Source organism: Bombus vancouverensis, chromosome 8, assembly GCF_051014615.1.
Source record: "Bombus vancouverensis nearcticus chromosome 8, iyBomVanc1_principal, whole genome shotgun sequence".
In the NCBI taxonomy this organism is placed as follows: Eukaryota; Metazoa; Arthropoda; class Insecta; order Hymenoptera; family Apidae; genus Bombus; species Bombus vancouverensis.
Genome location: NC_134918.1, coordinates 14,867,716 through 14,880,280, shown reverse-complemented (window position 1 = coordinate 14,880,280; position 12,565 = coordinate 14,867,716). Strand labels below are relative to the sequence as shown.

Sequence of the window (12,565 nt, the reverse complement as noted above, 5' to 3'; positions counted from 1 at the left end):
GAACAACTGTGTCACGTGGCCGAGTCGTTGTTCACGTTTAGCTCGATTACGAAACAATTGTCGTCGATTACAAATTGATTAAAAAATTTAACTTCGGAAGTCGCGTGGCTCGTTACCGTGTTGCACGCTTCGAACGACTCGGGGGAATCAGCGCGAGATGCTACCAGCATTAATTAAAACCGATAATCCTGCCATCGCACGTGACATTGAAAAGAAAAGGAGGGGAGAGGAGAAGGAGGAATCGGTAAAACCGATGGAGTAATGGCTAATGATTTTAATCCTATCGACGATCCCCCTCGTTGATCGCCACGCGAGAGAACATTGTTCCGCAGATGCTTCAACGACTGAATAATTAGAGGTGTCCGGAAAACGATGTATCTCATTACGAGATAATATAATTTGCGATTTCACTGGACACGAGACCCGCCCACGCGATAACGAATCGATAATTAACTCTCTTTCCCTCGTGCAACGATAGCCCCGTTAATTGAATCTTTTCCGCGCTCGTTGCACTTTGCAAAGTCTTTTAAAATACGATTCCGGAGATTCTTTCGACGAGAGAATTACGAGTCGACGATACGCTCCCCAAGATTGACCCATTTTGATCCAATAAATTTTCAATTAAGACTTCCATGCTGTTTTTAAGCGAACTTTTGACAAATACAACAGAGAACAACCTTATTAATATCCTTCGAAAAACTTTGCTGGAAATGAATTTTATATTGTTCGAGACTAACGATAAGCGTACCGATGTGTCGCCTTGTGTCATGATTTATTTTACTCACCGAGACCACCCTTCATGGAGCCTCTTCTCCGAGGGCTAGAGAGCAAAGTCACCTCCGTATCCGCGTCCCCCATATCAGTCAAGTCGCTGGTCGATCTCCTCGACATATTTTTTCCATTTCTCCCATAAACATCCCCCGTGTTCTCGCTCTGGCTCTTGCTAGATTCATTTAAGCATCCTTGACTGCGATTAAAATGACTGCTCTTCTTGCTACCCTTCTTACTACTTGGACTGTCATTTTTATCTCGGAAAGATCCTTCTACGCAAGACGTTCCGGATCCGTTAGTCTTGTAATTCACGTTGCTCTGATGATCCATATTCGTCTCAGAGTGCTTTGGACTAGACGATCCGTGAGTCAAAGAGGCGACGATAGTCGGAGACATGGGATTTTTAGAACCACTCAATCCGAAACAACAACTTTTACGATGATCGAAAGATTTCAGGTTTTTGGAACCGAAATTCGAGGAACTAGGAGACCTGACTGGCACTATAGGCGAGACAGAGACCGGACTCCTTGGCGGATAACTCATAGTCTTCCCTAAATTTTTTCTACACTCGGAGAATTGAAAAATAGGAGATTTTCTATTCGGTGAGTGCAACAGGTCCGGGGTCGGACTCTTTGGACTCCTACATCCCTGACGAACGTAATAACTCGGACTTCTGGGTCCTCGATCGGGCTCGTTCAATCGTCCAAACTCCTCGAAATCGAAATTTGTATTGGGTGTCTCCGGATAGTATTCCGGAGGGAACTCAAAAACCAATGGCGTGCCCGGTGATTTGCTCACAGACAACTGCGTGGGACTTCTGCGTCCACCGATCGGGATTTGAGGTAGTTGCGGTAGCTGACGGGGACTTCGCGGGGATTTTAGATGTATCGATTGTCCGGGACTGTTTGTCGCCATCTCAGCTCGATAACTCGATGAATGTCCCTGCTATCTCTTTTGAACCCTGCTTGTCCTTTGCCTAGTATTTTTTCCTGCCTTCGTGATTTTCTTCTCTCTCTAATTTACCAACAGAAGGCAGAAAGCTCCTCTGCCATTGCGTTTCCACAATGATGATGAAACGCGATACTCTTTATTGTGCCGGCTCGCCACGGGTCTTCTCCGAACAGCGCGCCAACCTTCCGGAGTGGATTGAATTTTCATCTCCGCGCCCAATTGTCGAGTTGCTCTCCCTCCTACGATGGTTCTCGAGTCCTCTGCTTTTACGCACTGCTATTACGGAATGACGCGGTGATTCGGAGAATAGCCCAAAGGGTGAGAAAGGATCTCCGAGAATTCATCTGCAGACAAAGAGATTAAAGGACACGCTGGACACCTCGAACTCTTAAAAAAAGGATAGTCCGATGAACGCTTCGTATCACATTTGCAATTCGAAGCAGCCACTCAAATAGAAATCGATAACGTTGACATTATCGTGCTATAAGAATTACGAAATTATCCTGTTATAAACATAGTACAAAATTTACTTTTCAATGGTAAATAACAACGTCAACGAGCGTCGAAGAGTATTTTTTTGTGATTGCTATATAAAGGACAGCAGAGATGCCAACAAGCTCTTGTTACTGACACAACTACGGTTCCCTAAGGTTAAACAGATCTCTTCAAACACCGTGGACGTTTGCCTTCGCCATCGAAGGAAACCGAAGTACGGCAACGCGACGATTCGCCTGGAAAACGATCGGCTTGCGGGGAAACAGAGTAAATAAAAAGAATCTCACAAAGATATTTTATTTCCCTTCAGCCGTCGTAAATTTCTTTCTCGTTTCAAACCAATGATAAAAGGGAAGCCTCGACTAAGAGAGAATCAACTCATCCACCGCGATGTTTTGCACAAATGCAAAATTTATATGAATACTCCTGCGCGCGGTAACGCGAACCTCTGCAATAATTTCCTAAAAACCGAGCATATCGCGTTTCCCTTTCATCTTTGCTGGTTAATTTCCAACCCATCTGAAATCAATATTACGAACTGTGAGCTCGTAGTTTCACTGTGCTTTCAATTACTTTTTATTTAACGAGATTTTAATTAATATGTGAAAATATTGCAATAAGTTACGAATTTAATACGAGTTATCGACAGGAGCTCGTGCTGACGTATCTCCACCTAAAATAGTCGAACATTCTAAGTGCTCGTGCCTCAATTATCGTCCTCGATTCGACAAACAAACATTTGAGAGACTTCAATCTCACCAGTCGCTTCGGTTTGTCACCGAAGAATTAACCTGTTGATCGTAACCGCTCGAGAGATATCTTCACGCTACATTGTTCCAACTTCTTCGGTAAATTCCAAATTTTTCTCTTCGATCCGAACGATCTCGTTAGAGACCAACGACTCGCAGACTGCCGAAAATTGACAGCACGAGGAAAGCGGAGGACGTTATGTCGAATAACGGAGCACGAAACCACCGAGCTACCTCTTCGACAGAGGCTACCGCGTTACTGAGGGGTTGGAGCGTACGGACCGCCATCTCCACCCCGCCAGCGACTTCACCCTGCTCGACCTCCCACCTCCAGCGTCCCCGGGGCTTCCTTTCTCTTCGCACGTGTCTCTTTATCAATTCGATCCATTTCGCTTCCGCGACTCCTCGGGATCTCCGTACGTCACCGACTGATGATGTATTTCATCTTGTCGTTGAAGGAATAAAATAACGGTACAAGTAGAGAAGTAAATGTCACGTATTAGAGCACTCTTTCGAGGTCCATTATTTTCCAAGAACAGCCGAGTTCAATGAAAGATAATGCTATTTAACAGAAGCTGTTTATGTAAGAGAATAGATGGATATCAGGGGAATGACGTCCGATTTGAAATCGATAGCGTAAATATTCCATTGAATCGATTTCCCTATCCACGTTGAAGATTTCCGCCTATGAATTTTGCTTGGTGTTTGATAATACGTTATTACCATTTTCGAAGAATGTTTACCAGAGACCGTTGAACATACATGTTTAAGGCACAAAAGGAAACAACGGGAACTAATTACTAATATACGAATTGATACATATTTCACCTTAATATCAACAGACAGGTCGTATTCATAATAAAGCTGTTGCCAAGAGAATACGAACTTGCGATACGATTTTGATATTTGAATTAAGAGTACAAACGACAAGTTGTCCTTGCAAATCAGAAAATTTTGCAACGATAAACGTTACATCTCGTTGCTGGCTTTTTCCTAATCCCATGCACGGTGAAGTTTTATTGGAACGATGGAAATTTTATTCGCTAAGCGGATGCAAAGGCGCGCAGCTTTCCCAAGGGAAATTGGATTCTCGTGTAAAACCGCAGATACTTACTAACGTGGCAACGGTCCCTTTAGGGTAATCGATGGTTCACGACGACACACTATATAAACGTTCGCTGAGATTGCGCTCGAATTTGCACCGCAACGTGTGGTAACTGCTCACGGATCAACCCCTGTGCTTGCGGTCAAACTTCGGCAAACACGACCAACAGGTAAACGTCGAACCAGATTGTCAGAAACAGACGCGATGCGGCAATTTTCAAAGTGGAAAATTGCCCTCGAAACGCGGTCGATGATCGGAGATATTACTTGTGGATCCACCTTCGTTGCATTTATCAATTTTATATTCTACGTTAAAATTATAAGAGTACGTTCGATATAGACTTGTGTTTACGACGCGTGATCAAGCAGATTTCCAACTAAAGTCAATCTCATTGACAGACTCGATAGCGTCCATTACATGTGTGGCTTAAGAACGACTCGAAAGTATTGGAATGACATGAAATGTCATCATTATTTATCAGATCGCGAGGGAGCAAGGAAGAAACGAACTGAATTCGTACAAGTTACGCGCTGACGAGAAAAGCGAATCACGCGCCCTTAAAATATCGATTGCCTCTTCTTAAGGATAGTTTCGACTGATTGCCAGTAGGAAAATCGTGAGTATTATTTCAAACATCGACGGAGCGCGTCTTTTAAACCATAACTTTCATAAGCTCAAAAGCGATTCTTACTGTGTGCACAAAAAATTATAAAGTATTCCCTAACCAAACGGATCTAATGGCAAATTATCATGTCCCTGATATTTAAAAAATCGCCGGTATCACTAACAGCTAGATATCATGTCGATAGTAACGCCATATCCTCGCTTTTATCTACCGATTCCAATCCCGATAATACTATTGTTTTAGTATCAATGTGAAACAAAAATTCAATCCAGTCGGTGGTCAAGTGAGACCCGGACGATTTACAAACTGTGCTCTGTGAAAGTCCTGTGAAAATTCTCAGGAAGAATTTCTCACACGGTAAAAAAAATTTGGCGCTGTGAATCACCAGTACCGAGCGTTCCCTATACGCCATGCCGTCGTTGAAGCTATTTGGCGTGACATTCGATCGATCAAACGCCACATATATGCCCGGTGAAATCGTCAATGGAAAAATTATCCTAGACACAATAAAAGAGAAGCAAGTTAGAGGTGAGTTATTGCGGTTGTGAACCGCGATAGAACTTTCAAAAGCGCCGCGTTCAGAGGAATCGTCTTCGGCTTTTAACTATGTAGTACATATATAGTTTTCGAATTTACAGTCATTTCAAACTAAACGTGATATAGTAATTGATAATTAAAATGCCAATGTGAATTCGATATGAGAAACTGACATCTCTGCAAACAATCACATTCTTGTATTGTTCTGCTTTGCGGTAAACTGCTTTACTACGTTTAATCTGAAACAACCGTTACAATAGCGTAATCTTGTTTTTGGCAACGTTAAACGTACGCAGCTACAAAGGAAACTCGCACGTTCTTTAATTACGTTGCCAAAATTTTCGTGTACCTAATTTCTGTGCGATTTCCCGACGAATTTTGCAAACAGTAAAAACGTGTGTCTTTAAAAAAAAATTAGGAAATGTGAATCATTCGTAGATTCACGGTTAATCGTCTGTAGTTGAAGACGTCAGTGTACAAATAATATTGTAGCATGAAACCATGTAATCATTATTGCACTTCTATTCGAAAAATTGCACAATTCTAATTAGGCGCGTAAGTAAATCGCCATTGAATCGTGCTAATGAGATGAATCAGTCTGATAAGATTATTGTCTTGTATCGAACATATATCCAGAGATAAATAGAAGTCGATTATAAATTTATCTAAAATCTGATTGATTCTTGATTACAGGACTATATGTTAGTACGAGGGGGATATCGTATGTCCATTGGTCTGAAAGTGATTTATTAGATAATTCAAAGTCGCAAACCTATAGCAATTCGGAGGAATACTACCATTTCAAGTACAACATATTTGGTACACAGGATTGTGAGTGAAAGTTTTCAAGTTCGGCAGATTTAAATATTTGAGCAAGACGACGATCGGTGTTAACGATGAACAGAAGATAACGAATGAAATCTACGAAATTCAAAATAGTAACGAACTTATCAATTTTCCAGGCCAGGCAGGACATAAAATCCCCTACGGACATAACGAGTATACATTTAGCTTCCGATTGCCCAATGATATACCATGCAGCTTCGAGCATACGAATGGCTACATAAGATACACGGTAAAAGCCGTGATCGATAGACCATGGAAGTTCGATCACGAGTGTAAAGCAGCGTTCACCGTAGTTTCGGATTTAAACTTGAACCTTCATCGTGAAAAATGCGTAAGGAATTGATACTCATTTCTAGAATAATGTGCAAACGTATTTCAAATTAACGAATTATTCTATTCCTCGCACAGTTTGGAATCAACGATGGAATAAGGAAAAGTTTCAAACGCTTGTGCTGGTGCGGGCAAGGCTCGATGGATTTGCAGATCACAGTGCCTTCCTCTGGATACGTACCAGGCCAGACGATAAATACAACGCTGAATTACATGAATTACTCGAATGAACAGATTACGAAAGTCAGCGTGACATTATTACGAGTGAGTGGTGGTTGAAAATGGTCGAGATAGCAATTTCTCCAATGCCGAAGCATTTTTTTGTTTCGTCCTTCATTTATTCTTTTTATTCTTGCAGAAACTCCAATTTTACGCGACATCAAAGACATTGAGTAACATCAAAGTAATAAAAAAAACGAGCGATTTTGGACCATTTCAGAAAAATGGGCAAATAACGTCGGAAATTTTGGTACCACCCATAGCACCCTCTTATCTTCAACATTGTAAAATAATAAATTTAAATTACGAGTTGATCGTCTCTGTTCACATTTCGGCAGCGTAAGTAATACGGATTGAAAATGGATTACTATCGTAATATCAATACTAGAAACAAGTATGATATCAAAAGTATAAGTTAATAACTATGACGCAGTATAATAATCGCGATTTACTTTCTAAAGACTCAATTATGTTCATCGATGATTTCATTTATGCACAAAATCAGGTTTTCTAAAATTAAGAGAACTTATCCTCTTCTGATCGGAACGATACCATTATATTATCCGTCTTTGCCATCTCCGTACAACGTCGTACCCTACTCCTCAAACTCAAATGTGACAAAACCCGCGATAATGCCAGTTTCAATGACGATGCCAGAACAAGCAAGTGCAGCAAATATTCCGACAGCTCCAACACAAGATCTAGCTAACAGTTCGTCGTTTAACCTGGATATACGTAAGAAACGAATAATCTGTGTTTAACATATGTAAAAGAAAATGGAGTAGCAAGTTAGTGGGCATTACCTTTCGTCTCTTGTTTAGCACCACCATCCTACAAAGAATGTATGTCTGGAACTCAAAACATTAGAGATCACAATGAGTCGGATTTCGTATTCGGTGCGAATACTTTTTTTGCGCCTAGATATCCTGTGTTTAGCTATCCAGCACTAAGTGAGATCATGAATTCATTAGGAAACAATCTAAGTGTTTTTAATCGTAGAATAAATTATCATTTGAATTTCTTTCTTCCAGGTCTATCCAAATGAATGGAAGATTATAGCGAGTGGGAGTTGATTACTAAGTCGTTCGAGGCAAAACGAAATTCACCAACAGGTGAAAAGCTACGTTGAAGATTCTCTATATATTTTGATACAAGTTATTAACCGATTTTTACTATTTTATATCTACGATTGTATACACATTTGCACTATGCTTACAAGCATATGAATATACTTTTCGTGCCATCGATTTTCTTTTATGACTGAACCACGCTTGTTTTATTAAAGGCGACTAGATCGAAGAGTTTAATTTACAAAACGATTAATTTAAGCGACTACTATCGTGATTCTAATGCGTAGAAATTAAGGATATAAGAATCGATATCGTTGGACTGAAATATATCGTTGAAGACGATGGCCAAGGTTGGCTCGGAGGTATTAGAATCATAGTAGGGAAGTCGACACGTGCTCCATTAATTCCGCTTCCGCTGAATCCTCTAATACCCCCGTCAGCACAACGAGATTATCTAGCGGGCGAACGAGTGCGAAAAATGATGAGGCGAGGGCGATGCAAATTGGAGGACAAGTAAACGTATGATTAACATACTGTAATTGAAATTGCGGCAGCCGGATTAAATACCAAATGCCCCTAAAAAATGTGTACGATACAAAGACCGCTGAATCCATGTTCTAATTGATTTCTGTAAAAGTTGGAGAACAAAAGAATTTTCCGGTAATATTATAATGTTGAACGAAATATCGATGTCTTAAATTTACATATTAAATGGCTGAAAAACCGAGAATGAATCACGTTGCGATGCAATTAATTATTAGCAGGCCAATGACATGAAAATTGAAATCGGTCTGTTAAGTTAAATCCCAGTGGTAGAGAGTGATCGATGGAAAGAGCATGTCGCGCATTTTGCCCGTCATTGTTCTCGTTCTAGATCGGATTCAACGCAATTCGATGGAAACGAAAGGAAGCAAGGATACTGATCGTAATACGGGGGAGAGTAATCGAGCCGGTGTTCCAGGAACGCGTTCGATTATCGGCTTTGAAATTCCCGAAATTGTAGACCGCTCGCTGGTGCAACGCGCATTCTATTCAAAAAATGTTAGACCGCGATATGCTTCAAATTTTTCGCCCAGTGCTCTGCGCAATCGAGGCACCATACAAATCCTTGATTTTTCAATTTTCGTACGTTTCGCTTCAATTACTTCCTACTGAAACATACTTATAACGAGTTTTCACAATCGCATACACAGAAAAAACATAATTCTTAACAAGGATTAATTACCTGCTACTATCGACAGAAGTGTTGCTGCTGCGACGTCTCGAGATAATCGAATCACCACGGTTTACGACGCCTTTATGGGAGATGCTGAATGCCCCAAGTCTATACGGATCCTCTCCGGCTCTCGGATTGTACGCTTTCTCTGGCAAACTATGTACTCGCGGCCTGATGTGATCCGGCACTGAAACATATTGATAGACAGTTAATTAAAGCCCGGCTATTAGTTCAAAAAGACCAACAAACAAGACAAACAGATATCACTTGGACATTCGATTAATTAGATAGTTATCTTCGTTCTTTGTTTGCTCTCTCGGTTATTCGCCCTTCCGAATTTCTACGAACGTAATGAACGTCAAATAAATCCCTTAAAAATTTATAAGACAAATATATACATGCACGTAGGAGGAGCCGTTTTCACGCACGAAGAAGAAAACCAATAGGGAAATTTTAAAAATAATTTGATCGAAAAATGCTGTAAAAAGGTACTACAATATGTTGCGTATTATCGACTAAAGATCAACCGGTCAGGTCAAACCGATCGGTCGATATCGCGTACCTCGAATGACTTAACGTTCAAGTATTCAATGACTCAACGAATAACTCGAGTGTTAGATTTTGACGGCACTTTATTTCTATTCGTTGTAGCACTTAACCGAACTAAGTTAGGACTCTGTCGTCCCGTGTGTACTGTCCGATGGTTGAAGCTGAACTCCTCGCCGTTGGATTTCTCCTTTCCACCGTGCCCTTCCGGCTAGTCCTTTCCTGGGTTTTTCCTGGCCTCGAGTCAATACGTTTGCTGACCTGAGAGGACCGATAATTCCGAATTTTCTAATGAGGGAAATGGGCCTGCCCGTGCCCTAAACGGACGGCCAACTAAAATTCCGAACACAATATGATTGTCCTCGTCGCATACCAATCGAAGACTGACTCTCTTTCCGTTGTCCGCGCATACACACGATTCAACAATCGCGTCGGTTCGCACTTCAAGATACTTTGTCTTACGGCGGTTAACATTTCCACACACTTACGTACATATTGGAAAGTAGCGTGAAATCAATTTTAAGCCAGAATTACACGAACGTTTCATACGCTGCGTGTTACACGCCGACACTAAACATTGCCAGCGTGCTGTGTTTCCCGCGTGCGACACGCGACAGGCGGCGTAAAAAATGCCTCTGTAGGCCCAATCTTAAAAGCAAAGGGTACACGGAAAAAAGTAAATAAACCGATAGAAAGGTGAAAGGCAAAGAGATGGATAAGTTTACATATGGAATTTCTAATTAGGAGTTCAACCACCGTTTCACCAATACCGATCGACCCTCGATTTACGTTCAACAAACTACCATAATCTTTTTTCACTTACATTTGGAAGTATTCCAATTGCGACAGAATGCATAGTAAATATATCAACGAAGCTTCGAAGGCTTCCCAATTTCCTGTTCGAACAGCTTGCTAACTATTGAAACGTTTTAACTTCCTACTGACGAACGAAACTTGTATTGAGTGTCTCCGGATACAATTGTGGAGGGAACTCAAAAACCAATGTCTTGCCCGGTGATTTGCTCACAGACAACTGCGTGGGACTTCTGCGTCCTTCGATGGGGATTTGAGGTGGTGTGGTAGCTGACGGAGACTTCGCGGGGACTTTAAATGTATCGATTCTCCGGGACTGTTTATCGTCATCTCAGTTCGATAACTCGATGAATGCCCTTGCTATCCCTTTTGATCCCTGTTTGTCCTTTCCTTAGAATTTTTTCTTGCCTTCGTGTTTTTTCTTCTTTTTTTAATTTACCAAGCGAAAGCAGAAAGCTTCTCTGGCGAGCTCATTGCGTTTCCACAATGATGATGAAACACGAAACTCTTTGTTGTGCCGGTTCGCCACGAGTCTTCTACGAACAGCGCGTCAACCTTCCAGAGTGGATTGAATTTTCATCCCCGTGCCCAATTGTCGAGTTGCCCTCCCTTCTACGATGGTTCTCGACTCTTTTGCTTCTACGCACTGCCATTACGGCATGACGCGGTGATTCGGAGAATAGCCCAAAGGGTGAGAAAGGATCTCCGAGAATTCATCTGCAGACAAAGAGATTAAAGGATACGCTGGACCCTTCGAACTCTTAAAAAAAGGACAGTCCGATGAACGCTTCGTATCACATTTGCAATTCGAAGCAGCCACTCAAATAGAAATCGAGAACGTTGACATTATCGTGTTATAAGAATTACAAAAATATCCTGTTATAAACATAGAACAAAATTTACTTTTCAATGGTAAATAACAACGTCAACGAGCGTCGAAGAGTATTTTTTTGCGATTGGTATATAAAGGACAACAGAGATGCCAACAAACTTTTGTTGCTGTCACAGCTACGATTTCCTAAGGTCAAACAGACCTCTTCAAACACCGTGGACGCTTGCCTTCGCCATCGAAGGGGACCGAAGTGCGGCAACGCGACGATTCCCCTGGTAAACGATCGGCTTGCGGGGAAACAAGTGTAAATAAAAAGAATCTCGCGGCGATATTTTATTTCCCTTCGGCTATCGTAAATTTCTTTCTCGTTTCAAACCAATGATAAAAGGGAAGCCTCGACTAAGAGAGAACCAACTGATCCACCGCGATGTTTCGCTCAAACGCAAAATTTATATGAATACTCTTGCGCGCGGTAACGCGAACCTCTGCATTAATTTCCTAAAAACCTCGCATACAGCGCATCCCTTTCGTTTTTGCTGGTTAATTTCCAACCCATCTGAAATCAATATTACCAAATGTAAGCTCGTACTTGCTCTGTGTTTATAATTACTTCTTATTTAACTAGATTTTAATTAATATGTGAAAATATTGCAACAAGTTACGAATTTAATACGAGTTATCGACAGGAGCTCGTGCTGACGTATCTCCACCTAAAATAGCCGAACATCCTAAGTGCTCGTGCTTCAATTATCGTCCTCGATTCGACAAACAAACATTTGAGAGACTTCAATCTCACCAGTCGCTTCTGTTTGTCACCGAAGAATTAACCTGTTGATCAAAACCGCTCGATTGTCACGCCAGATTGTTCCAACCTCTTCGGTAAATTCCAAGTTTTTCTCTTCAATCCGAATGATCTCGTGAGACTCCAACGTTCCGTAAACTGCCGAAAATTGACAGCAGGAGGAAAGCAACGGTCGTTATGCCGAAAAATAAAGCTCGAAACCACCGAACTACATTTTCGACAGAGGTTACCGCTTTACTGAGGGGTTGAATCGCACGGGTCGCCATCTCTACCCTGCCAGCTACTTCACCCTGCTCGATCACCCACCTCCAACGTCCCCGGGGCTTCCTTTCTCTTCGCACGTGTCTCTTTATTAATTCGATCCATTTCGCTTCCGTGACTCCTCGGGATCTCCGTAGGTCACCACCTGATGATGGATTTCATCTTATCGTTGAAGAAATAAAATACGGTTATAAGTAGGGAAATAAATGTCACGTGTTAGAGGACTCTTCTGAGTTCGATGATTTTCCAAGTCGTACGAATTTATAAACGTAACGGTGAATCGACTGTACGAACAGCGGAGTTCAATGAAAGATAATGGTATTTAACAGAAGCTGTTTATGTAAAGGAATAGATGGATATCAGGGGAATGATGTTCAATTTGAAATCGACAGAGCAA

The 12,565-nt window shown here is 41.4% G+C and overlaps 2 protein-coding genes across 4 annotated transcripts in view; one reads left to right on the top strand and one right to left on the bottom strand.

Annotated features, from left to right (window-relative positions):
- The window catches only part of LOC117153762 (uncharacterized), a 41,077-nt gene that overhangs the window by 25,179 nt on the left and 3,333 nt on the right, over positions 1-12,565 (bottom strand). The window contains exons 2-3 of one of the 3 annotated variants that reach the window (XM_076621083.1): positions 8,924-9,101; positions 786-2,066 (exon numbers count right to left, since the gene is read on the bottom strand). In XM_076621083.1, the coding sequence (XP_076477198.1) occupies positions 786-1,686 (901 nt within the window). In that variant the 5' untranslated portion in view covers positions 1,687-2,066; positions 8,924-9,101. Of the gene's footprint in view, positions 1-785; positions 2,067-2,976; positions 3,854-8,923; positions 9,415-12,565 lie in introns of those variants that run through there. The other 2 variants (XM_076621082.1, XM_033328132.2) reach the window with 2 other exon arrangements.
- On the top strand, positions 4,949-7,875 carry LOC117155123 (arrestin domain-containing protein 2). The gene is made up of 8 exons (XM_033330733.2): positions 4,949-5,224; positions 5,927-6,064; positions 6,196-6,410; positions 6,488-6,673; positions 6,768-6,967; positions 7,134-7,363; positions 7,450-7,578; positions 7,660-7,875. Exons 1-8 carry the CDS (start codon positions 5,107-5,109, stop codon positions 7,671-7,673), a joined length of 1,230 nt encoding a protein of 409 aa, XP_033186624.2. The 5' UTR covers positions 4,949-5,106; the 3' UTR covers positions 7,674-7,875.